Source organism: Oncorhynchus masou, chromosome 1, assembly GCF_036934945.1.
Source record: "Oncorhynchus masou masou isolate Uvic2021 chromosome 1, UVic_Omas_1.1, whole genome shotgun sequence".
NCBI lineage: Eukaryota > Metazoa > Chordata > Actinopteri > Salmoniformes > Salmonidae > Oncorhynchus > Oncorhynchus masou.
The window spans coordinates 64,183,280-64,210,286 of NC_088212.1; the positions used below are offsets into that span (position 1 = coordinate 64,183,280).

At 40.5% G+C, this 27,007-nt stretch overlaps 1 protein-coding gene across 1 annotated transcript; it reads left to right on the forward strand.

The window, feature by feature from the left end:
• Positions 1-27,007, forward strand: LOC135548079 (CTD small phosphatase-like protein 2-B). Its single transcript, XM_064977317.1, has 13 exons — positions 1-204; positions 11,770-11,960; positions 14,402-14,540; positions 14,706-14,870; positions 15,132-15,365; positions 15,486-15,579; positions 22,194-22,305; positions 22,737-22,823; positions 23,030-23,092; positions 23,209-23,288; positions 23,568-23,694; positions 23,844-23,939; positions 24,198-27,007. The coding sequence occupies exons 2-13, from the start codon at positions 11,793-11,795 to the stop codon at positions 24,261-24,263; spliced, it is 1,431 nt and encodes a 476-aa protein (XP_064833389.1). The 5' UTR covers positions 1-204; positions 11,770-11,792; the 3' UTR covers positions 24,264-27,007.

The window sequence follows — 27,007 nt, forward strand, 5'->3', positions numbered from 1 at the left end:
TCCGGGTATCTGCATCGAGAGAGTGTGGGTGAGGAGGCGGGAAATGGCGTCTGGGAGCACATCGCAGTATCAGCTACTAGACGGTTCATAAAAACAGCACAGCAGAGAGGAAACAAGAAGAAAAAGCAGCTGCTGTCCGCACCTTGGCAGCCAGCAGTGCTTGATCAGTCAACTCGTTTTCGAGCTACTGTGGAGTACTGTAAAGTAAGTAGGGATTATTTCAAGCGTCTTTCAGCATGTGTGAGTGACGTACAAATAAATATTTTCCTTTCTCGCCCCCAAGGCATGGACAACAGCAATCTAACGTACAGTAGTTAGCCAGCCAACTTGACCCTCTCTTGCTAAAATATCGGCCTCCTGGTTTGCTAACATGTAACCATTTTGCTGCGTGAAATTAGTCAATGGTTTGGTACAAGAAATCAAACCAAAATTTACATTTACAACAGTCTTGCTTAACTTGCATAAAACAGCTAATTGACTAGATCCATGTTGCCAAGCTAGGTAGCTAATCAGCTAGCAAAGTTTAGGTAGTGCTAGCTAATTAAGTTTTGCTAATGTTAGTTAACGTTAGCAACTAGCTAGCTAGTCAAATTTGTCTTTGGACAGAAGGGGCTAAAATATTGCTTGTCCAGCCACTCACAACCTAAGTTTAATTTCGCTAGCTAGATATTCTAACAGCTAACTGCATAGCTAAACCGCTAACATTTCTCAGTTGAAAATGGACAGTGAGAAATGGCAGGTACCGTAGCTAGTTATCAAGGTGCTGTGTTTTTTGCTAGCTAGCGGGGTAGCCGCCACGGCTAGCTAACGTGAACTAACATCGCGCGCTACTTTCGAACGATGTTTGTTACTTGCTAGCAGCGAACTCGCGTGATGTTTAGCTAGTTAGTTACTATTGGCGTCCTGCTTTTAAGGCCTTCTACCTGGACATGAGTGGTCGGTAGCAAGCTTTAATTTCCCGCCCACTTTCTGTATACTATCCTGGTTAGGGCTGCCCGTCCATGGACATAGAAAAAAGTTAGTTGGTAATTAGCTCTGGACCAAGTGCGAAAGCTTTCCATGTTTTCTTTTGAATTGCAACCAGCATTGGCCCATTACACGAAGGAGTCAGAAACATTTTGAACAGTGACAATTCGCTTAACTTGCCAGAAGACTGTCTAGTTAGCTAACTAGCTATATCAATGAAGTGTGCGTGGTGTTCCCACTTTCCACTCATGATCGACCATCCCTCATCTAACCATACCTTCCGCATGTTATGGGACGATACACCGCCACCACCAAACACCAAATTAGTAGTGAGGGAGAATGAATGGGCTGCTGCAGTCACTATGGGAACTCTTTCTAGAGCCCACAATTAAAGTCCAGGTAGCAGATAATGGACCTTAATAACATATATTTAAGTAGTTGGTGCTGTATATTTAAGCAGTAAGGCCCGAGGTTGGGTGGAATATGGCCAATGTACCACATGTAAGGGCTGTTCTTAGGCAAGAAACACCGTGGATGGCTGGGTCACTGACCTTAACCGCTGTATATTGACAATATTTCACAAACCCCTGAGGTGCCTTATTGCTATTATAAGTGGGTTACCAATGTAACGAGACCAGTAAAAATACATGTTTTGTCATAACTGGTATACGGTCTGAAAAACCATGGCTTTCAGCATTCAGGGCTCGAACCACACAGTCTAGAATTTCTTTATAGTAGTATGTAATGGTTCCAGCTGTGGTATCAGACCGTATACTACGGACATGACAAAAATGTATTTGTACTGTTCTAATTTATGTTGTAACCAGTTTATAATAACAATAAGGGACTTCGGGGTTTGTGGTACATGGCCAATATACCACTGCTAAAGGCTGTATCCGTGTTGCGTCGTGCTTAAGAACAGCCCATAGCTATGGTACATTGGACATATCCCACACCCTCACGTCTTACTACGTAAAACCTCTTAAGGATCGGACACCGTTTTCACATTTACGGGGGGTGGCAGGCACAGCAGGGGTTCAAAATGTAGAACCTAAATTGATTTGATCAAACAAAACTACGCTACATTTTATTTTTGGGACCCTCAGGATGACAAATCAGAGCAAGATAACTTAATGTAAGTACATTATTTACCTTCAGAGGTGAATGTATCAAACCAGTTGCCGTGATACATTTTTTGTTGTTGTGCACTCTCCTCAAACAATTGTATTTTTTTCACTAATAGCTACTGTAAATTGGACAGTGCTGTTAGATAAATTATTGTTAAAGTTTACTGCCCATATAAGGCATGTTTGTCCTGGGAAATGTTATTGTTACTTGCAACATCATGCTAATCATATTAGCCCACGTTAGCTCAAATGTCCTGGGTGGCTCCGATCCTGTTGAGGTTAAATATATACAGGTTTTAACTCTAAAATATCTTTGTTAGTTTACAGTTCATGCTCCCCGCATATAAGGAAAGCCCCCAATGCAAGATCAAAATGTCTATGATTCACTTGGTGGGGGAACATATTGCATGTAACCTACTGTACATGGTGGAGGAACATATTTCCTGTGGGCTACTGTAAATGGTGATCTGTAAGTGGCACTTCCACTTTTTAATATGGAAAATGGCTGAGGAATTTTCTACAATATTCACACCATATTGACACAATTAGTCTTTATAGAACAAAAATGTAAATTAATCAGCTATGTGGAAATATGTATTTGTGTGTACATAAAGCAAGTGAATACTCTCCTCCCCCTCTCCCCGGTTTTAGTTTGAAGTCTACAGTAGATGGCTAGGTTTAGGATATTTACTAGCCTGCACCAGTGACAAACGGAGCTATGTTAATGACATATGGCAGTACACAAGCAAAATATAAATCACTTATTTTGCTTGCTAGAAATGGCCACATTCATTCAGATATGAAGAAAGAGGATAGCTACAGCTGAAGTCGTTAAGTTTACATGCACCTTAGCCAAATACATTTAAACTCAGTTTTTTTCACAATTCCTGACATTTAAATCCTAGTAAAAAAATCCCTGTCTTAGGTCAGTTTCGATTATCATTTTATTTTAAGAATGTGAAATGTCAGAATTAGAGGTCGACCAATTAATCGGAATGGCAGATTTTTAATTAAGGCCGATTTCAAGTTTTCATAACAATTGGTCATCTGCATTTTTGGATGCCGATTACATTGCACTTCACGAGGAGACTGCGTGGCAGGCTGACTACCTGTTATGCGAGTGCAGCAAGGGGGCACGGTAAGGTGCTAGCTAGAATTAACTTATGGCTGAGGGGCGGTATTAAGTAGCATGGGTGAATAAGGTGCCCAGAGTAAACTGCCTGCTACTCAGGCCCAGAAGCTAAGATAGCATATTATTCGTAGATTTGGATAGAAAACACTCTGAAGTTTCTAAAACTGTTTGATTTCTGTGAGTATAACAGAACTCATATGGCAGGCAAAAACCTGAGAAACAATCCAACCAGGAAGTGGGAAATCTGAGGTTTGTAGTTTTTCAACTCTTTGCCTATCCAAGATTGCACTTCCTAAGGCTTCCACTAGATGTCAATGGTCTTTAGAACCTTGTTTCAGGCTTCAACTGTGAAGGGGGAAAGAATAAGAGCTTGTTTGACTAAGAGGTCTGGCAGAATGCCATGAGCTCAGTCTCGCGCGCTCCCGTGAGAGTAACCTGCGTTCCATTGCATTTCTAAAGACAAAGGAATTGTCCGGTTGGAACATTATTGAAGATATATGTTAAAAACATCCTAAAGATTGATTCTGTACATCGTTTGACATGTTTCTACGAACTGTAACAGGAACTTTTTGACTTTTCGTCTGGACCTAGTGCTCGCGCTTCATGAATTTGGATTTGTGAACTAAACACGCAAACAAAAAGGAGGTATTTGGACATAAATTATGGACTTTATCGAACAAAACATTTATTGTGGAACTGGGATCCCTGGGAGTGCATTCTGATGAAGCTCATCAAAGGTAAGTGAATATTTATAATACCATTTCTGACTTTTGTTGACTACACAACATGGCGGGTATCTGTATGGCTTGTTTTTGTGTCTGAGCACTGTACTCAGATTATTGCATGGTGTGCTTTTTCCGTAAAGCTTTCTTGAAATCTGACAGCGGTTGCTTTAAGGAGAAGTATATCTATAATACCATGCATAACACTTGTATCTTTAATCAATGTTTATTATGAGTATTTCTGTCAATTGATGTGGTTCTCTGCAAAATCACCGGATGTTTTGGAAGCAAAACATTACTGAACATAACGCACCAATGTAAACTGAGATTTTTGGATATAGATATGAACTTTATCGAACAAAACATACATGAAGTCCTATGAGTGTCATCTGATGAAGATCATCAAAGGTTAGTGATTAATTTTCTCTATTTCTGCTTTTTGTGACTCCTCTCTTTAGCTGGAGAAATGGCTGTGCCTTTGACTAGGTGCTGACCTAACATAATCCATGGTATGCTTTCGTCGTAAAGCCTTTTTGAAATCGGACACTGGTGGGATTAACAGTATCTTTAAAATGGTGTATAATGTATGTTTGAGGAATTTTAATTGAGATTTCTGTTTGAATTTGGTGCCCTGCACTTTCACTGGTTGTCATAACGATCCCGTTAATGGGATTTCAGACGTAAGTTAAACTTATCTTATAAAAAACAATCAACCTTAACATAATCACTGGTTAACTACACATGGTTGATCATATTACTAGTTTATCTATCTTGTCCTGCATTGCATATAATCGATGCGGTGCCTGTTATCATTGAATCACAGCCTACTTCGCCAAACGGTGATTTAACAAGCGCATTTGTGGGAAAAAAAGCACAGTCGTTGCACCAATGTGTACCTAAACATAAACGCCTTCCTTAAAATCAATACACAAGTATATATTTTTAGACCTGCATATTTAGATAATATTGGCTGCTAACTTGAATTTATTTTAACAAGGGAAATTGTGTCACTTCTCTTGCGTTCTGTGCAAGAGTCAGGGTTTATGCAGCAGTGCGGGCCGCCTGGCTTGTTGCGAAATGTGTGAAGACCATTTCTTCCTAACAAAGACAGCCAATTTCGCCAAACGGGGGGTGGTTTAATGTTTTTGGGATAGGGGGCAGCATTTTCACTTTTGGATGAATAGCATGCCCAGAGTGAACTGCCTCCTACTCTGTCCCAGATGCTAATATATGCGTGTTAGTAGTAGTATTGGGTAGAAAACTCTGAAGTTTCTAAAACTGTTTGAATGATGTCTGTGAGTATAACAACCCATATGGCAGGCAAAAACCTGAGAAACAATCCATCCAGGAAGTGGGATATCTGAGGTTTGTAGTTTTTCAACTCAGCCCCTATTGAAGATACAGTGGTATATTGGTTGTTGCACTTCCTACAGCTTCCACTAGATGTCAACTGTCTTTAGAAACTTAAATGAGGATTCTACTATAAAGGAGGGGCTCATGAGACCTGTCTGAGTCAGTGGTCTGACCCAGTGTCTCAGGCTCGTGATGCGCTCCCGACAGTTACCTCTCGTTCCAGTGCTTTTCTTCAGACATAGGAATTCTCAGTTTGGAACATTATTTGATGTTTTATGTTAACATCCTAAAGATTGATTCCATACATCGTTTGACTTGTTTCTACGACCTGTAACGGAACCTTTCAAGTTTTTGTCTGGACGAAGTGCTCAAGCCTCATGAAGATGGATTACTGGGCTGAAAACGCTACCAACAAGTGGCTATTTGGACATTAATGGTGGACTTTATGGAACAAATCAGTAATTTATTGTCTAACTGGGATTCCTGGGAGTGCCTTCTGATGAAGATCATCAAAGGTAAGTGAATATTTATTGTGTTCTTTCTAACTTCTGTTTCTCTGGCTGGATTGGGCTCTGAGCGCCGTTCTCAGATGCTTTTTCCGTAAAGTTTTTTGTTGTTGAAATCTGACAGCAGTTGCATTAAAGAGAAGTCCATCTTTAATTCTGTGAATAACACTTGTATCTTTTATCGATGTTTATTATGAGTATTTCTGCAAAATCACTGGATGTTTTGGAATCAAAACAGTACTGCATGTAACGCACCAATGTAAACTAATATTTTTGGATATAAATATGCACATTATCGAACAAAACACATGTATTCTGTAACATCATGTCCTATGAGTGTCATCTGATGACTATCATCAAAGGTTAGTGATAAAATTTATCTATTTCTGCTTTGTGTTTTTTTGACTTGGCAGTGATCTAACATAATCAAAATAAAGCATTTTTGAAATCTGACACAATGGGTAGATTAACAAGAAGTTTCTTTCATTTGCTGTATTGGACTTGTTTATGTGTGAAAGTTACATATTTCAAAAATATTTTTGAATTTTGCGCATGGCCTTTTCAGCGGAATGTTGTCAGGGGTTTCGCTAGCACCAGAAAGGTTAACAAAAGCGCATTTGTGGAAAAAAGCACAATCGTTGCATGACTGTACCTAACCATAAACATCAATGCCTTTCTTAAAATCAATACACAGAAGTGTTTTATATCGGCTTTTTTTGGTCCTTCAATAATCGATGTCGGTGTTGAAAAAGTCAAAGATCTCTAGTCAGAATAATAGTAGAGAGAGGTTTATTGCAGCTTTTATTTCTTTCATCACATCCCCAGAGGGTCAGAAGTTTACATACACATTTTTTTTCACGACTTTGTAAGTATGCTTGGGATCATTGTCCATTTGGAAGACCCATTTGCGACCAAGCTTTAACTTCCTGACTGATGTCTTGAGATGTTGCTTCAATATATCCACATATTTTTCCTTCTTCATGATGTCATATGTTTTGTGAAGTGCACCGGTCCCTCCTGCAGCAAAGCACCCCCACAACATGATGCTACCACCCCGTGCTTCACGGTTGGGATGGTGTCCTTCGACTTGCAAGCTTCCCCCTTTTTCCTCCAAACATAACAATGGTCATTATGGCCAAACCACTCTTTTTGTTTCATCAGACCAGAGGACATTTTTTCCAAAAAGTACTACCTTTGTCCCCATGTGTAGTTGCACACCGTAGTCTGGCTATTTTTATGCCGGTTTTGGGGCAGTGGCTTCTTCCTTGCTGAGCGGCCTTTCAGGCGAATAGGCACTGAGTTTGAAGGTAGGCCTTGAAATACTTCCACACGTACACCTCAAATAATGTAAATTAGCCTTCAGAAGCTTCTAAAGCAATGACAATTTTCTAGCTGTTTAATCTTGGAACTACCAATCCCGGATCCAGGAGAATTGTCATCAACTACACTAATTAGCATAGCGCAAAGGTAAAAAAAATATTACTAGAAAATATTCATATTCATGAAATCACAAGTGAAACACAGCTTGGCCCTTTGTTAATCACCCTGTCATCTTAGATTTTAAAATTATGCTTTACCCAAAAGCTTGTCTTGCTTTGGCTGTAAGTTTATCGATAGCATAACAGTATGTCCAGCTTGCAGCAGGAAGCTTGGTCACAAATCAGAAAAGCAATCAAATTAACTGTTTACCTTTTGATCTACGGATGTTTTCACTTACGAGACTCCCAGTTAAACAACAAATGTTCCATAAATATTATTTTTATACCCAAAATACCTCCGTTTGTTGGTATGTTGAGAAATTCAGTTTGGATACCAGGCCAACTCAAGATTAGTCTTGATGCAAACAATTTAACTGAACCTTTCATGCACTCCTTCAAAAAAGTATTAATTTGGTCATACACTGGGGCAGAGCTATTCAACTGGCCATTTATCAATTTAGAATGACCCTTTGATAAATTCTGAACCTTCATATAATTTTCTTTTTTTTTTCATGATTGGATTTTTAGTGCCAAAAGGAGCCCTCGTTCAATATTCTCTAATGGGAGAGATGTTTTCCTATAGTCCTGCCCATTTTAAGTACTGTCAATTAATATACTCCAACATACCACCACAGATGAGATCACTACACCAGAGCGTGCTTTGGGCTTAACTCAGTCCACGGTGTTTAACTCACAGCTATCATAAACTTTATCCGATCAACAGCCTAGCCTACAACACTGCTTGTTTTGTAGTCTGCTGGACATCATTATTTACTTTTACATATTGTTTGCTGGCTAAGCAAGGGTAACAATCCTCCCGAGTGCAGCCTATGAGAGCTTAGGGACGAGATGGTTGCTTTTTTTCAGTGATTGCCACCATGAGAAATCCAACATATCTAGTAAATGCTTGAGGTGCTCGTATGACATCTTCAATCAATTGAATTGACATTAATTTGGGACTACAGGGGAGGTATAAAACAGTAATTATTTTCAAAATGTTTTCTAATTTTCTCCTGATTTTTAAGCTCAAACAAAACCTTCCATTTCTCTATGCTGCACAACTATATTCGGTCAACAATACACATCACTCCTGTGATGTCAAGAGTTTTAAGATAAACTGAAAGCAAACTCATAAAATATTTTTGCAATGTTAGTCCCCACAGAGGTGGTGCAGTTTATAGGCACCAGTTCTCTACTGATGAGATGGGAGAGAGACTGCTCTGCAAAAGCTAGTCAACTGAGATGTTTCTGTGTAAAAAGTGGAAATTAATGAAAAATTATTATATTGAAAATGGGACACAATTTGATTTTGGTAAACAGATATACCATGCATAAAATGTTTCCTGTGTAAATAGAAACAAGATGAAGCGATGCATGTAGAAATTAATTAATGTGATCCATGTCAACTGTGTTAAGTTCAAATGTGTTCCATTATGTAAAACCATTTGATGCACTGAATTGGGCTGGTCTTAAAGCGCTCAAAATGAACTTCTAGCGACATTTAATTTGAATGAAAGTGCTTTATAAGATTATAATATAAATAACCCTTTTCAAATCTGGCCCCTGTAAGAATTTAGTTGAGTAACCCTGCAGTAGGGTAAACTGAGCCACGATAAAATGAGGTAGTTGTTAGATTTTTAACAACTTGCATCGTTGTCACACCGCTGAGCTATGTGTGCATGAGGTCATTTCAATGGTTTTCACACCGCTTCAAACACAATTTTCTGTGTGTATGTGCAAATAGCTAGCATCTAGCTACTATATGCAATTTTATTTGTAGCATGTGTAACAGCTGGTTGTAATCTGGGGGCAGTGAAAATTGTCTACTATATTTCATAAAAATCCAGCATTATCTGCAACCTTACTTGATGTGTTATATATCCATAAATTTCCTGTTTTGTTTAAATAAAGAGAAAAAAAGGAAATCCTCTTCCCCAGTATAGTGTTGCTGTTGGCTGCATCCTTGGTTTGTTGGAAGCTGTGACTGAGTCATGCTTTGAGATGGTAAAAACATAGGCATGCTGTGACTAGAGGAACTGTATGTGTGTGTGATTCGTGTTCATTGGCTCTTACATCCATGCTGAGTTCTGCAGGCAAAATTGAGGCGTGCCGTATCTGCTGGCTCCTTGGCTGGTTTAGCCCGGGGATGTCAAACTCAGTCAGCACATGGGCCATATTGGGTGGGGGGGGCGACGACGACAAAATTCACGGGCCAGACCTAGCCTATTGTTTTTTATTTAAAAAACGTGCGTACAACTGCGACCCACTTATGCACATAGGATGCTGTATATAAATTTTGAACATATTAAAACAAGAGATTGAATAATGTTTTTCCAGCCTTTGCTGCTATGCTTGCAGATGAGCAAAATATGCTCTGACCCTAGTCAAAGTATTTAATAACTCCAAATAACAAAAATGTAACTAGGTGGTTGTAGCCTAGGCTACTGCTCAAATGTTGTCATAGGCCTACATTTCTCCTTTGCAATGTGTTTCATTGAAAGGTTTAGCTTTTCAGTTATTAATTGTTATGCTTTAAAAATCGAATCCAGACTGCAACAATGTTTGGCCTAGGAGGACATAGCTGCGTGCTGTAACGGGACACACGAAAGCAGAGCAATTCACAGATGCACGTAGGACTCAACTGTTAACTAATTTATAATCGCTTGTGTGCCCTATTGTCCTTTAGTCATTTACACTTGCATGTGAATCCGTTTATCTGAACCTTTTGACAACAAAAGACATTTTCTGTATGTTACTACAATGGTCAGTTGGAACGGAAACTTGGCATGGACATTAAGCCGACAACACCTTAAACTTTTGGTCCGGTAGATTTGGTCAGTGCCATTAGTGATGTGATACAGTGTGTGTGTGTGTGTGGCAATGCAGTGCTGTTTAGCGTGCAACATGTTGGCAGTGCTTTCTGTGACTTATAGCGCAGTGCATCATGGGCGGTATGGAAGCGGGCCAAAATGATTAGACATCACAAATCAGTGCGCCTTCTGGTTAGACATGCTTCACCGGCTGGTTTTGGTCCGCGGGCCTTGTTTGATGCCTGGCTTAGCCTAACGGAGAGCTACGTCCTTCCTTCATTCATAAATAATCTTATTTACTGGTTATATTATTGTCTAGGCATAAGACATTTTTAAGTCTCTGGATTTGAAGCTATTTTCAATCCCTGACTTGTTGCTAAGCTTTTTGCTCCCCTCTCCATTGCGTTGCTCATACTGACACCCCTGTACCCATGGGGCTTGCCGTCATTACAAGGACACTAATGCTGTCATATTACATCAATAGTACCACAACATTCCCGTCATGCTAGTTCAACATCACCGTGACGAAGCAATAGCTGTTAAGACTAGTGTTAATTTGGAAATAATCCTCCCTGTGGCATGTATTGAATAAGTCTGGCTACTTGTCTTGTATCTATGGACATGTTATAGGCACATATGATCCCCGCCCTGTAATCAGCTGCTAATTTCATTTGGGCAATAAAATAAATTGTCCTTTACACGTTTTGACAAGGGATGGAAACTTTACATTAGTGACTGAAAAAAGGGATGGTGTGTTCACATTCCAAGGTTCTTCTCAGAAGTAAATGGACTTTGTTATATTAGGATCTGTTGAGAAAGTGTGTTCACTGTTTAGGCCAGGCCCCATGGTAATGTAATGCAGATGTAGTGAAGCAGTGGGTTTCTCTGCAGTGCAATGGGAGTGGTGGATCGAGAGGGCTCTGTCCACTGTCTGGCATGGTGCCTGATAGGTCCTGGACTTGTCATGATTTTGTGTGACTCAATGTGCCAAAATTCTACCAAGATCCAGCAGGAAAATACCATATGCATTTCAGGTAAAATAACCCACTTTATCTCCCAGGACAGCAAGCTAGCCAAATATCCATGAATGTTTCATGCGTGTTTTGACCTGTCCCCAAATTTAATATAGTTGGTTTTGATATTGAACCCATCTGGTGTTGATAGACAAAATCAACATGCACACATGTGGAGCTAGTTTGGTCAGCATGTGAAAGTAAGCACGGGGGTGGGAGAGTGTGCTCCTTGAGAGAAGAGCGCTGTGGTTACTTACAGTAAGTCATTTTCCCTATGCATGTTTTTTTCTCTCGTTAAGATGGACCTATTGTTTCCATTATCTCTAATGTCCTCAGATACTTTTTGATCAATTTGTCCCATCAGTTGTTAGATAAACACATTCACTGACGTAGGCAGCAATGATGTACTGTGATGCAGAGGAAATGGTGTCTTGAATGCAACCAGATGTTAGCAGCAGCACTTTTTCTGCTGGTGTGTTTTGTTCACTGAGGGTTTTCAAATCACCAGCTTGTCCACTCCTTTTTAGCTGTTAGGCTGTGTATCATGTGACTGTATGAAGAGGGCGAAAATCAGGTCTTACACTAACAAACTTTTTTCTCTTCCCCCCCCCCCATTTGTCCGCTTTTGCCCATCAACCCGCTTTGCCCTGTCTGTCCTCCAGTCTTACATGTGGCTCTTAAAACAATGAGGCTGAGAATGCGGAAGGCATCTCAGCAGTCGAGCACTGCCCATGCGCCCCGCACATCCCGAACCAAGCGGAGGCATTCAGAAGTGGAGGAGTGCACGCCGACAGGTGGCGGGAGAGGCCTACTGTCCACCATTAAGAAATTAATCAGAGGCAATGCTGTGAAGGTAAGCTGTGCCGTCTCTTATCTGTCTCCGAAATGGCATGCTATTCCCTATATAGTACTCTACTTTAGACCAGAGCCCTATGAGTCTTGGTCAATATAGTGAGTAGGGTGCAATCTCTGGGATGTATTTTAGTGCCTGCGCCTAACTGGCACCCTTTGTAAGTCGCTCTGGATAAGAGCGTCTGCTAAATGACTTAAATGTAAATGTAACATTTCCCCCTCCAACGTTCTACAGCTGTTTGCTCACCGAAGTTACATGTCCCTAGTTTAACATTTTAGCACTGTGTTATGCAAGCAGCACCTTTTTGCGCCCCCCTCAACTAGACCTTTATTTAGCCCCTATCCAGATTTAACAAGTAAAGTCTGTTTTAGTACCCAGTGTTATGTTTCCCTAGAAATGCATGGTGGAATGCAGCGGCTTGTCTTCAAACTCAGTGTTTCAATTTTAGCGGTGGCTCTAGAGATTGTAGAAGGATAGTAGGTAATGGGGCTTTACAATTTGGGAAAAATTCTTAATTTAAATTTTTGGGGGGCCAGATATTACAATTGTGATTTTGGGTGAAAACGTGGTAATTCACGTGTCCGGGAAGAAAACATCACTTCTAAAATTAGATTAGTTAATACATAGTGTGCTAATGTTTTCCAACATAGGTTTATTAATATGTAGGTGTAGTACTCTTAATTCAACATGATCATCAAATATAGCAGAGTTCTTTAACTGGTGAGTCAGATTTGCCTTGCAGGTCGTTTTGTTTGAGCCCCAAAAAATTACCATTTTCATTGTTGAACATAGACTAAAAATACCAGGAAATCAGCAAAGTGATTTTAATTTAGGACATTTTCCCAAGTATTCCCACCCATAATAATAGAGATGTGATCGTATACAAATGTAAACAAAGTTTGAAATTATGTTTTAGTCAAATATTATATATTTTTAGATTCTTATGGTCAATTTGCAGTCTACAAATGATTTGTAATTATGTTCTTATACAATGATGGAAAGTCCTGTGTTGTTAATGCAGACAGATAAGAGCTCCAACTTCTTAATCATAGCCTCAATTTTGTCCCGCACATTGAATATAGTTGCGGAGTGTCCCTGTAATCTCAGATTCAGATCATTCAGGTGAGAGAAAACGTCACCCAAATGTATAACCCCATGTTTGAAAATGGGGGCGAATTTAATTTTTATTTGGCGTACCCCTGACGCATTGCACCCATTTTGGGATACCTGTATTAGACCAAAGACAGGCCTATGTTGTGTAATAATCATGTGAGCTCTGTTTCAACTTGTCCCTTAATTTTGTTATACAGCGTTGGGATGGTGACTTGTGTGACGGAGTCTTGTATCCTGTCCAGCTTGTTTATCCTCTTAGCTTAGCTTAGCTGACTGTAAATGTGAAACATGTCTTTGGCTGGGTGATAGCCCCTGGGTGACGTCTGTGGGATGTTTTTTCGTAGGGCGTTATACTTGTCAATTCCTGTTTAACGTAGGTGTCTAGCTGAGGGGTTTTGCAGCTGTTGGGAGCTTTTTAAATTGATGTATATTACATTGATTTTTATTCAAGAGCACATACACAACTTATGTATAGTACATGTTCTTTATCTTTGCTGTCTTTACTAAGGAGCGTAATTACTGTCGGGTGCGATCGTCATGAAGTAGGGGATGGTTCTTCAAATGACTTGTTGTCGCCACAACTCTGAGGCACTTTTGCACAACACATTTGGTTGACTTTGGTTTGCCTGTAGCCGAATATTGCCATACCACTGAAATATGCGCCCTTTGGCACCAAATCGCCTTTCTCGTTAGCACGAGCAGCACGCATGCTTCTGACACACTGAGGTAAAGCCCTTTCTCTCCTCACCAGCATCTAACTGCGTGCTCTGTAGGACACTTGTGATGAGTCAGCATGTGCATGCCATGCAGAGAGTGCGACCCCGGCTAGTGATTGGTCAGCTTCCGCTGTGCATGTAGAGAGTGAATGAACGGAATCTAGGGCATCTTATTGGAGATGGTACCATGGTCTAGTTTGTTGTTTTAACAGAAGGTCAAAGAAAGAGTATCTCAGCCTCTTGCGATATGAATATTGTACAGAAATTGCAATATTGATATATAATAATAATAATAATAATATCTGAATTTGATTAATTGTGTTGCCCAAGTAGGTAGGTAGGTTTGACTGAAACAATATTTCAGGAGAGAAATAATCCCCCTGTGAAGGCATGTGTTTTTTGTCTTGGAACACTGTCACTTGGCGTACTACAAGTCCTTTGTCCATCCAACCAGATACGAGTCAGAATTCCTTGGGCCTTCTGCTAGTGGGTTTATTCAAAAATAAATGTTGGGAATACTGTAAGAGATTTTGAAAGATTTTTGGGGGGTTTATTCTACAGTTAAATGCTCCTTCCTTCAGTTCTGATATGAGAGTTGTGTTTCTACCTCAGGTAGAGCAGGAGAACCCAGCGAAGAAGACACGGCTCACCTGCGACGTCGACGACAACCTGATCTCTTCCACACCACAAGGTGGCGATGCCCCCAGGAGGACCATCTCCAGGGTCAGCAGGAGAAACTCTGTCAACGGGGGTGAGTTTGGAAAGGGAGTGGAGGATTAATTGAAAGATGGGAACAAAACCTTATCCTATTCAGTAATCATACCTTGCACACCAACAGGCCTTTTACAGGAGTTTGCATGTCTTGATAAAGCGACGTATCATGTTGTTCTTACCTGCTCCTCACCCTAAACCACAGAAGCGACAAACCATGACACGAACCATGATACGAGTAGTAAACCTGTGAAGCCCAATGGGAAGCTGGAGGAGGCGGCAGAGACTTTGACCAGTCCGCCGAGAACCACGCTCCTGGGAACCATCTTCTCTCCAGTCTTCAACTTCTTCTCACCAGCAAATAAAAATGGTAATACCCCAAAATGATGCTAGGTCGAAGAGTGCCAACCACTCTGCAGAAACTTGACTTGTTAGATTAGCCTAAATTGTTCCATGTTTGTCTATACTCCCTGCACTGGTAAATGGCATACTATATTACCTCTGTCTTCATTCTACCTTGTATGACGCTCATTTGTTATGTTGTATTTTTTTTTTTATTGTGGTCAAATCTAACTTCCCTGCAGAACTACGGTAATAAGTAGTATATTTAGTAATCCATTGTAATTTTCAGCCACGTCAGGGTCGGACTCCCCAGACCAGGCGTTGGAGGCTGAGGAGATCGTCAAGCAACTGGACATGGAGACTGTGGAGGAGACCCCCACCTGCACTGCCACCTCCACAGAGGAAGTGTGTACGACTATGCCCCTTTACCCCAGCAACATGCTGCCACCATTGCGGGCTCCACATCCTCCAGAAGTGCCTGTCGAGGAAGAGGAGGTCGTCACAGACATGCCTGCTCTCACAGGTAGCTGGAGAGAAAGGAATGTCTTCTTGGTATATAGTCCATGTTATTATGGACAAGGATCATTCTCACTTCACTCTCTCCTTCCCATTTCTTTTGGTCTCCTCCTTCCTATCATCTCAGCCCCAGGCGCCCCTCCAGAAGGAGGCTATGTGGTGGCACAGCCCACAGCCCCTGCAGAAGGGACATACGAGGAGGACTGGGAGGTCTTTGACCCGTAAGTACAAATCTGCTCCCTCTAAGCAAAATATTCCAGCCTTAGTTAATAACCTTTTAGAGCTACCCCCTACCTTTTTCAATTTCCGCCTGAAGACATACCCAAATCAACAGCCTGTAGCTCAGGCACAGAACCAAGGATATGCGCTTTCTTGGTACCATTTGAAAGAAAACACTCTGAAGTTTGTAAATGTGAATTGAATGTAGGAGAATATAACACAATAGATCTGGTTTAGATAATACAATGGGGAAAAAACACACTTTTTATTGTTGTATCATCTTTAAAATGAACAAGATAAAACAAACATTCAGATAGGATGATGGGGACAATTTCAGAGAAAAAAAGAGCGCAACAATACTTGTGCAAAGTTTCAGAATGATAACTTCCAAAACGAGTGTGCAACATGACATTTATGAAGTCACCCAGGTGTCCCACACAAGTAGCCCAAATGTATCCAAGTGGCCAAATTGGTGAAGTTATACATTTTGAATGGAATAACTATATACAAAATGGTATTCTAACACCCCCCCCCCCCCCCCCCCCCCACCAAAAAAAATGGAGAAGAAACATGAAGGAAAAAAAATATATATATTTACAAAATAACACTTTCAATATTTGGAAGACCCTCAGTCCTCGACACAATATGCTGCTGATGCCAGGTGCCAGAGCACATCCATGCCTGCAGAAATACATTTGGGCAGATGAACACCACTTGTGGCAGGAGCTGGATGAACCAGCTTCAGTGGGGGATGGACACCTTGGCACTGGGGGTTCCCATTCAGAGTTAGTGTCACTGTGAAATAGAATTTTCAGTTAGAATAGTTTCACATATGAGCCCTGTATCAACAGGTATAATAAACAGATATAGTGGGGCAAAAAAGTATTTAGTCAGCCACCAATTGTGCAAGTTCTCCCACTTAAAAAGATGAGAGGCCTGTAATTTTCATCATAGGTACACTTCAACTATGACAGACAAAATGAGGAGAGAGAAATCCAGAAAATCACATTGTAGGATTCTTAATGAATTTATTTGCTAATTATGGTGGAAAATAAGTATTTGGTCAATCACAAGTTCATCTCAATACTTTATTATATACCCTTTGTTGGCAATGACAGAGGTCAAACGTTTTCTGTAAGTCTTCACAAGGTTTTCACACTGTTGCTGGTATTTTGGCCCATTCCTCCATGCAGATCTCCTCTAGAGCAGTGATGTTTTGGGGCTGTTGCTGGGCAACACGGACTTTCAACTCCCTCCAAAGATTTTCTATGGCGTTGAGCTCTGGAGACTGGCTCGGCCACTTCTTCGTTGCCCGGGCAGTGTGTTTGGGATCATTGTTATGCTGAAAGACCCAGCCACGTTTCATCTTCAATGCCCTTGTTGATTGAATGGGGTTTTCACTCAATCTCACGATACATGGCCCCATTCATTCTTTCCTTTACACGGATCAGTTGTCCTGGTCCCTTTGCAGAAAAACATCCCCAAAGCATGATGTTTCCACCCCCATGCTTCACAGTAGGTATGGTGTTCTTTGGATGCAACTCAGCATTCTTTGTCCTCCAAACACAACGAGTTTTCACCAAAAAGTTCTATTTTGGTTTCATCTGACCATATGACATTCTCCCAATCTTCTTCTGGATCATCCAAATTGTCTCAAGCAAACTTCAGACGGGCCTGGACATGTACTGGCTTAAGCAGAGGGACACGTCTGGCACTGCAGGATTTGAGTCCCTGGCGGCATAGTGTTACTAATGGTAGGCTTTGTTACTTTGGTCCCAGCTCTCTACAGGTCATTCACTAGGTCCCCCATTGTGGTTCTGGGATTTTTGCTCACCGTTCTTGTCATCATTTTGACCCCACGGGTGAGATCTTGCGTGGAGCCCCAGATCGAGGGAGATTATCAGTGGGTCTTGTATGTCTTCCATTTCCTAATAATTGCTCCCACAGTGGATTTCTTCAAACCAAGCTGCTTACCTATTGCAGATTCTGTCTTCCCAGCCTGGTGCAGGTCTACAATTTTGTTTCTGGAGTCCTTTGACAACTCTTTGGTCTTGGCCATAGTGGAGTTTGGAGTGTGACTGTTTGAGGTTGTGGACAAGTGTCTTTTATACTGATAACAAGTTCAAACAGGTGCCATTAATACAGGTAACGAGTGGAGGACAGAGGAGCCTCTTAAAGAAGTTGTTACAGGTCTGTGAGAGCCAGAAATCTTGCTTGTTTGTAGGTGACCAAATACTTATTTCCACCATAATTTGCAAATAAATTCATAACAAATCCTACAATGTGATTTTTCTGGATTTTTTTTCATTCTCATTTTGTCTGTCATAGTTGAAGTGTACCTATGATGAAAATGACAGGCCTCATCCTTTTAAGTGGGAGAACTTGAACAATTGGTGGCTGACTAAATACTTATTTGCCACACTGTATTTATAGAGTAACATAAGGTGGAATATATTATTATAGACCTGCTAGATCTACTGTCTCATTTATATTATGACATTTCAGCTAGATCTACTGTCTTTATTATATTACAACAGACCAGCTGTATATATCTCCATTTCACTTTGGCCATTGTTGTGGGCCTGCCCTCCCCTCAACAGCCTCAAATAGGCTATTTCATTTCACAAATAATATTTTATATTATTAATTTCAAACAACGGTATTAGCATGAGAAGAACTTACCAGTCCAAAACGATGTCCTCTCTATTCAAAAAATATTCCTCCATTTGGGAATCGCTAAATGAATCGTCCTCGATCAATTTCTTCTAAAATTGTGTGTACATCTGTATATCTAGACTTAGATTTAGCTTTCCCCAACTTGGTCGCCATACTGATAGATATATAAACAGCTGAATATGCACTTTACCAAAACAACGCTGTGCGCAACATGCGTTGCTCCTTCCGGTATGAAACTTCATTGGCGAATGACCCTCCTTACGCCGGAGTTTACTACATGGGTTGGTCTTCCAACACACAAACATTACATATTGCCTTTTACCTCAGCTCATTGGCTATCTACCAGGCTAGATTTCAAGATGATCAGTGGTCATTGGATTAAAATAGTCAGTCAACGAAACAGCGGGCAAATCATTGGTGCACAATGATGTCATTACTTGTTGTCTTCAAATCGGTTTCTTTCAGTCAATACATCCCGCGAAATGACCCATCAGGTTTGGTTGTGTTACAAACAAACCAGTTAATTGCAATGAAACCAAACATGACTGGAAAAGTCACGTTCTGTGTGAGTTATTTACTTTGAGTGTGTCGTCGAAAAATGGAATGAGACGGAATTCACGACACACGCGGTTCGCAAAATGTTTCATGTTAGGCTATAAAAATTGATTTTATCAAACAATATACCATTCATTGTGTAACAATGAGCATTGGGATTGCAAAAAGAGGAAGATCGTCAAAGGAAAACAATTTATTTTATTGCAGTTTGTGATTTTGTTACGCCTGTGCTGGTTGAAATAGTTGTTTTTTTATGGGGCTCTATCCTCAGATAATCGCATCGTATTCTTTCGCAGTAAATCCTTTTTTAAACGCAGTTGGATTAGCAAGATGCTAGGCTTTGTAAGCATGTGAGACACTTGTATTTTAATGAATGTTTAATATGACTATATGTAGCGATCACCGTATGTTGTCGAACTACTGGGTTCCGTTCGCATAGAGGTTAAGGCCAGAATATGAATGTTTCGAATACATTTTTATCTTGTGAATACAAAAAAAGGAAAATATACTTAACAAAAATATAAACTCTACATTCAATAATTTCAAAGAGTTACAGTTCATATAAGTCATTTGAAATCAATGCATTAGGCCCTAATCTATGTATATCACATGACTGGGAATACAGACATGCAACTGTTGGTCAGATGCTAAAACAAATTAAGTAGGGGCATTGATCATTATTTGCCTCATGCAGAGCAACACATCTACCTTGCATAGAGTTGATCAGGCTGTTTGTGGCCTGTGGAATGTTGTCCCACTCCTCTTCAATGATTATGCGAAGTTACTGGATATTGGCGGGAACTGGAACACGCTGTCATGCATGTCAATCCAGAGCATCCTTAACATGCTCAATGGGTGAGGAAGCAGCAATGTAATAACTGGGTCTTAGCTTCCAGGAGTTGTGTACAGATGCTTGCGATATGGGGCTGTGAATTATACTGAAACATGAGGTAATGGCAGCAGATGAATGGCACGACAAAGGGCCTCAGGATCTTGTCACGGTATCTACAGTGCATTCGGAAAGTATTTAGACCCCTTCACCTTTTCCACATCAAACTTTACAGCCTAATTGTAAAATGGGTTAAACAAAACATTTCTCATCACACTACCCCATTATTGACAAAGTAAAAACAGGTGTGTTAGATATTTTTGCAAATGTATTAAAAATAACATACCTTATTTACATAAGTATTCAGACCATTTGCTATGTGACCGAAATTTGAGCTCCAGTGCGTCCTGTTTCCATTGACCATCCTTGATGTTTCTACAACTTGATTGGAGTCTACCTGACTGTGCATGAGCATAAACCAAGCCATGACGTCAAAGTAATTGTCCATTGCGCTCTGGGACAGTATTGTTGAGGCACAGATCTGGGGCAAGGTTGCAAAAAATGTCTATAGCATTGAAGTTCTGGGCCATCATTCTTCAATGGAAGAAATTTGGAACCGCCAAGACTCTTCCTAGAGCTGTCCGCCCTGCCAAACTGAGCAATTGGGGGAGAATAGCCTTGGTCAGGGAGGTGGCCAAGAACCCAATGATCACTCTGACAGAGCTCCTGAGTTCCTCTGTGGCGATGGTTATCCTTCTGGAAGGTTCTCCCATCTCTGCAGCACTCCACCAATCAAGCCTTCATCAAAGTGACCAGACAGAAGCCACTCTTCAGTAAAAGGCACATGACAGCCTGCTTGGAGTTTGACAAAAGGCACCTAAAGGATTCTGACCTTTCGAAACAAGATTCTCTGGTCTGATGAAACCACGATTGAACTCTTTGGCCAAGCATCACGTCTGGAGGAACCTGCTCAGGACTTCAGACTGGGGTGAAGGGTCACCTACCAACAGGACAACGACCCTAAGCACACAGTCAAGACAGCGCAGGAGTGACTTTAGGATGGGTCTCTGAATGTCCTTAAGTGACCCAGCCAGAGCCCAGACTTGGAGAGACCTGAAAATAGCTGTGCAGCAACACTCCCCATCCAACCTGACTGAGCTTGAGGATCTGCAGAGAAGAATGGGTCTTTTTTTTTTTTTTTTACCTTTATTTAACCAGGCAAGTCAGTTAAGAACAAATTCTTATTTTCAATGACGGCCTGGGAACTGTGGGTTAACTGCCTGTTCAGGGGCAGAACGACAGATTTTGTACCTTGTCAGCTCGGGGGTTTGAACTCTCAACCTTGCGGTTACTAGTCCAACGCTCTAACCACTAGGCTACACTACGGTCATACCCAAGAAGACCCAAGGTTGTAATCACTGCCAAAGGTGTTTCAACAAAGTACGGAGTAAAGGGTCTGAATACTTATGTAAACGTGATAATGTAATCCATTTTAGAATAAGGCTGTAATGTGGCAAAGTCAAGGGGTCTGAATACTTTCCAAATGCAGGCTGTATCACATCCAGCCGTTTTGGGGAGGCACACAACTGGCTTAGCGTCATCTGGGTTTGGCCGGGGTTGCCTTGATTGTAAATAAGAATTTGTTCTTAATTGACTTTGTTCTGAAATTACTTAACTGCCGAGTAAAATAAAGTGCATTCAAATTCCCGTTAATAAAATGCAGTTGTGTGTTGTCAACATTGTTTACTAAGGACATCACCAAGCCGCTTGCCCACACAACGCCATACACGTGGTCTGCTGTTGAGGCAGGTTGGACGTACTGCCAAATTTTCTAAAACAATGTTGGAGGCAGTTTATGGTAGAGAATTTCATGTTCATTTATCTGTCGACAGATCTAGTAGCATTCCTGTAGTAGCATGCCAACTTTTTTTCTTTCCCCCCCCCCCAATTTCATGATATCTAATTGGTAGTTAGTCTTGTCTCATCACTGCAACGAGTACGGACACGCTTAACCCACACCAATGTGTCGGAGGAAACACCCGGCGACCGTGTCAGCCACAGGAGTCGCTAGAGCGTGCCGGCCAAACCCTCCCCTAACCCGGACGATGCTGGGCCAATTGAGTCTCCCGGTCGCGGCCGGCTGAGACAGCGCCTGGACTCAAACCAGGATCTCTAGTGGCACAGCTAGCACTGCGATGCAGTGCCTTAGACCACTGACACCCGGGAGGCCCAATACTGCACATTTTATTGTCCCCAGCACAAGGTGCACTTGTAATGATCATGCTGCTTAAAATTGCCACACCTGTCAGGTGGATGATTATCTTGACAAAGAAGAAATGCTCACTAACAAGGATGTGAACAAATTTTTGCACAACTTGAGTATTAAGCTTTTTGTGATCATGGAACATTTCTGATCTTTTATTTGAGCTCATGAAACACTTTGCATGTTGCGTTTTATATTTTTGTTCAGTGTCGTTTCATATTTTTTTTTTTCCCCTCGTGATTTCATTAAGTCCTGTATTTAACTTTGAATGGTTTGATATGATTTTTGTCCAGGTATTTCTTCATCAAGCATGTACCTCCACTGACAGAGGAACAGCTGACCAGGAAGCCTGCTCTCCCACTAAAGACCCGCAGTACACCAGAGTTCTCCCTGGTCCTCGACCTGGTGAGCGATAACATGGTGCACTTCAATCCGACATCTGCATAGGCCGTGCAGTTTTTACAGTGATACGGCCTCTGCAGATGTCAGGGCATTCATACTTCTTGCGCTTCCCGGAGCAGCTCAGAGCTGTTGAGTATTGCTTTTGTAAAGGAAGAGAATTTGTTTATACAGGACAGACCGCCCCCACCTGCCGTCAACCAATCATGTCAATGTGAAGCTATACGGAGCCCTCCGCATTGTTACAACGTTTTGGAGGCTCAATTTGGCCTCTGCATGCCTCCGGAGGTTCCACAATTGTCACACCCTCCGTATTGAGCCTACTACCACATTTTCAGCTCAAGCATAAATAAGCTTTTACTGTAAATGGTACATCCACTTAAAGGGCATTGTTATGGTGGTTTGCAACTTACAACTATTTTTGTGATTCCTACCAGGATGAGACATTGGTGCACTGTAGCTTAAATGAGCTGGACGATGCAGCACTTACCTTCCCGGTCCTGTTTCAAGATGTCATTTACCAGGTATACAGAAGTCCTTGATCTGACATTGAGGTGTTTCTATTTTAAATGGGAAATAATGAAGCATTTTACTTTTCCACCAGAGAGTGCTAAAGCTGTGCTTTTGTAGACCGCCACAGGTGAAAGTGGGCGACACAGAATCAGTTTCTAGGAGAAACAGAGGCCTCTGAGTACTTTGTACAAATAACTAATACTTTGCTTGTCTGCAGGTGTATGTGCGTTTAAGGCCGTTCTTCAGAGAGTTCCTGGAGCGCATGTCTCAAATCTATGAGGTAAACTGGGCTTCCTTTTCTCCTATTTAATTGTAACAGTATATGGAAAGAGTACGGTTACTTGCATTAAGCTACTCTGTAGTGAGAAATGTATTCCGTTATCTTTTCCTCGTTAGATCATTCTCTTCACTGCCTCTAAGAAGGTTTATGCAGACAAGTTGCTCAACATCTTGGATCCCAAGAAACAGTTGGTTAGGTAAGTTAAGTGTTTATTTCTACCCCTTCATTTAGATGCATTGGAAGTATCAGCTGTGTTTTTGTAATAGAATACCACGCCTTAGCTTTGACATGCATTTATAGTGCTCTCTGTTTGGATGAGGTTGCTTTGTGTGTTGATTGTGGCTTTGGGGCTGGGCAATGGGGCACGTGCTGCCTCCATGTGCTGTTCAGTTGTCAACATTGTGGTTTGACTGAATTATTCATAAACAGACCTGTAGACTTAACAATTGATTTTCCTCCTCTCCACTAACCCTAGACACAGGTTATTTCGTGAGCATTGTGTCTGTGTACAAGGGAACTACATCAAGGACCTGAACATCCTTGGAAGAGACCTGTCCAAGACTGTCATTATTGACAATTCACCTCAAGCCTTTGCATATCAGGTGAGCCTTTCAGCCCCAAGTGACGTATGTAACCCAACCTAGCATAGCGTAATTAAGCCTACAGTTCGCATTTTAAATTATATTCGCATGTTTTTAGTTATGCTATTGTTGTACAATCCAATAGAGTATACCTTTCTATATCCCTACAGCTTTCCAATGGGATTCCCATTGAGAGCTGGTTCATGGACAAAAATGACAACGAACTCCTGAAGCTTGTCCCGTTCTTGGAGAAGCTTGTTGAGCTGGTACATACAAGCTACATTTTACATGTTTTAATCATGATTGGATAGTAATATTTTGTTAATTTCTAAGCCATACATGCTTGAGCTGTTATTGACATGTGCTTTGCAATGCCCCCAACATTCATTTTTAGTAGAATGCTACCAATGTCTTTTACAAAATGAAATGGTCAGCCACTGACAGAGAAATCATCTCTTTAACTCATCGGTTTAGGTTCATATCACCGTGGTATTAATATAGTCTGTCTGTCTCCTGTGCTCCAGAATGAGGATGTGAGGCCACACGTTCGAGCACGGTTTCGTCTGCACGAGCTTCTTCCCCCAGACTGATCCCTGGAATAGACGGACAGAAGAAATACCGAATGATTGAATAAACCAACAGACATGTAAAAAGCCCTCTTTTGGATTATAACATTGCCATTACTGTTGAAGGTTTCACTTTTTCTCTTTTTACCCCAGTTTTTTTTGCATCAATAACAACAAAGTGCAGAGTCTGTTTTTTTTTTTATTATTATTTTTTTTTAAGCAACATCTGGTTAAAAAATAATTTATAAAGCCACATGTTTAGATCCCATTACTGTGGGCAAGATCAAGAAGGCTCCTCCTTTTGACTGTCTTTTTTTCAGGAGCAGTTTCTTTCTCCTGGCTTCCTCTCGGAGGGGCCAAGGTGCTGTCTGTCTGGTTGGACTGAATTGTTAGCTGACAGAGAAGAGGATTATTATTGCTCCCTTTGGTGCTTTCATGGGACTGTTGACAGTGACACTCATTGGCTTTAGACCAATTTTTAACAGGAATGGCCAGTAAAGTGTGTATGGGTACATAGCCCATCTTTTTCTTTCCATCTTGGGATTTTATAAACATTTTACCTGTAGCCTATAGGATCTCATTATGCATTCCTCTAGCTGAATTTATTTTTTGTTGTTGTAGACACTCATTGTAACCGCAATGTGTTCTTTTACCACATTTCACAATGTTGTATTGTTTGCTTTTTTCTGGCTATGTTTTATGTAGATGTTCTCCAAGGCTGTTGATTGGAAAATTAATATTGATGATGATATGTCAAATCAAATTGAACTTCCTGTATAATGTGTACTTCTGTTTAAACAATAGTTGGCGTTGTCTGAATTAATAGGACACTTTGCCAAAAATCTATCAATTAGTGTAACTTTCAAGAAATTTACATCAATGGACAGTTCATTGTTTGTGACCAAATGTCCCCCACTTCTCAAGTGAAGTGTTACTGACATTAATTTTATAGTAACATTTTTATTTGTCATATATTTCAATGTATTTTTACATTGAAATATAAATTTTTACATAACCAAGGTTTTATTTTTATGGATATGTCTAGTATTGAATTATAACTAATGTAGATTGTCTCTGTCAACATCTCACCCCTGTCTGTTACTGGGGACGTATGGATGGTCCTGAAACAGCCCAATTTGTAGCACCAGCATATAAACAGCCTCATCACTGTGGTATAAACCCAACCTGCCTCTAGTAGTTTTTTTTGTTTTAGGAATTGGTTTAATTATATGGCTTTAAAGCCTTTCTTTTAAATGCAGTAGAAAGAAGCATCATTATTGGAGGACCTTTTGTTATGAATGTCTGACTGTCTCTACCCAGGAGAGTTGTATAAAAATATACCATGATGCATTGTCAGAAATTGTACCTAATACTTATGTTATTTCATGTGGACTAACCAGATCCCAGATCATAGACACTTTATTGATGACCGATAGCGTAAGAGAAAATTACACCCAAAACGTTTACCTTTCCATGTCCATTTTGGCCCTTTTGTTGATATTATGGACTTTTACATTAGCTGGTCATGTATATGGTGCCATACAAATATCCTTCCTAACATGATCAAATGTCGCCACCCATGTCTTTTATTTTTAAATCTCATTGGAAGTGTTCTAAGTCGGAGACAATCAAGCCTCTAAGATCAAAACACTCAAATCGGAAAGGAAATTCTGGTCCGTTTTAGTTGCGCTGTTTCTTTTGTTCTAAATTGAATTGTGTCCTGCGAACAAAGTTGTTAGGCATCTCCAACTGCCCTATCCCAGCTAATCATGCACGTCATCTTGCCAAACATCTGAAAGACTGAGGGTAAAAACTCAGTAGAATACCAGTCCTTTTAGCCTGCTCTCTCATTGCCTTTCTGGAAATCATCGCCCTATAAAACTGAACTGACCAAGTGTAACTCGTCTAATCCAGGGCACATTGGTTTTTTGGCGACGTTCAATGTTTCCAGACTATGAATGTAATTATTTTCCCAAAATGTGGGGGGGGAAATGAACAAATCAAAAGTCCATGATCCAAAGGATCTATCAACTTCTTAGATTTTCTCTGCTTCGAAGGGTGCACAAAGAGTAACATTTTTTCACCGTTTTAAAAATATATATAAATAATGAACATCCTATTCTATAGCATTTTCAAATATGCAACCCTATCCATAACCACTAGCAGTTGGTTGAGTTGGCCCGAGGAGGATGAACCTGCTCCTTAAAGGGGGCCTGGCGCTTTTCTATCATGGGAGAGCTTACTTTGTCATTTTTAAAGGATGGGCTATTTGACATGTACATCCAGTTCATTTTTATGTGAATTATACCGGTTTTATTGTAAAATACATGCAGCTTTGCATTAAAAGAAAATCCTTAAAGGAAAATCTTATTTTTTATTTCAAAAGGCATGTCATCTACTTTTTAAATGTATTCATTAAGATTTAACTTTACATCAGATGGTGTTTTTCTTACAAAGATCTGTATGTTTAGTTAGGGCAGTGTCACTGAACTGTTAGAAACCTAGCATGTATGTAGAGAATCTTGTTTTGTGGGAAAGTCCTGAATTAAATTTTGATCTTGGCACTTTTTCTGCAGAAAAGAGCAACTGTGTTAACTTTTTCAATTTCCAATAAGGTGTATTTAAAATGTATTTTTAAATGCTTAAAATGACATCTTTGTTAGCCATGTTGTAAAATGTACATACCAAATTGCGTTGAACAAAGTTTTAAAGTTAAACCATCCAGCATGCTGTTTTTCTTTCCTATTAAAAATGGTAGTTTATTTTCA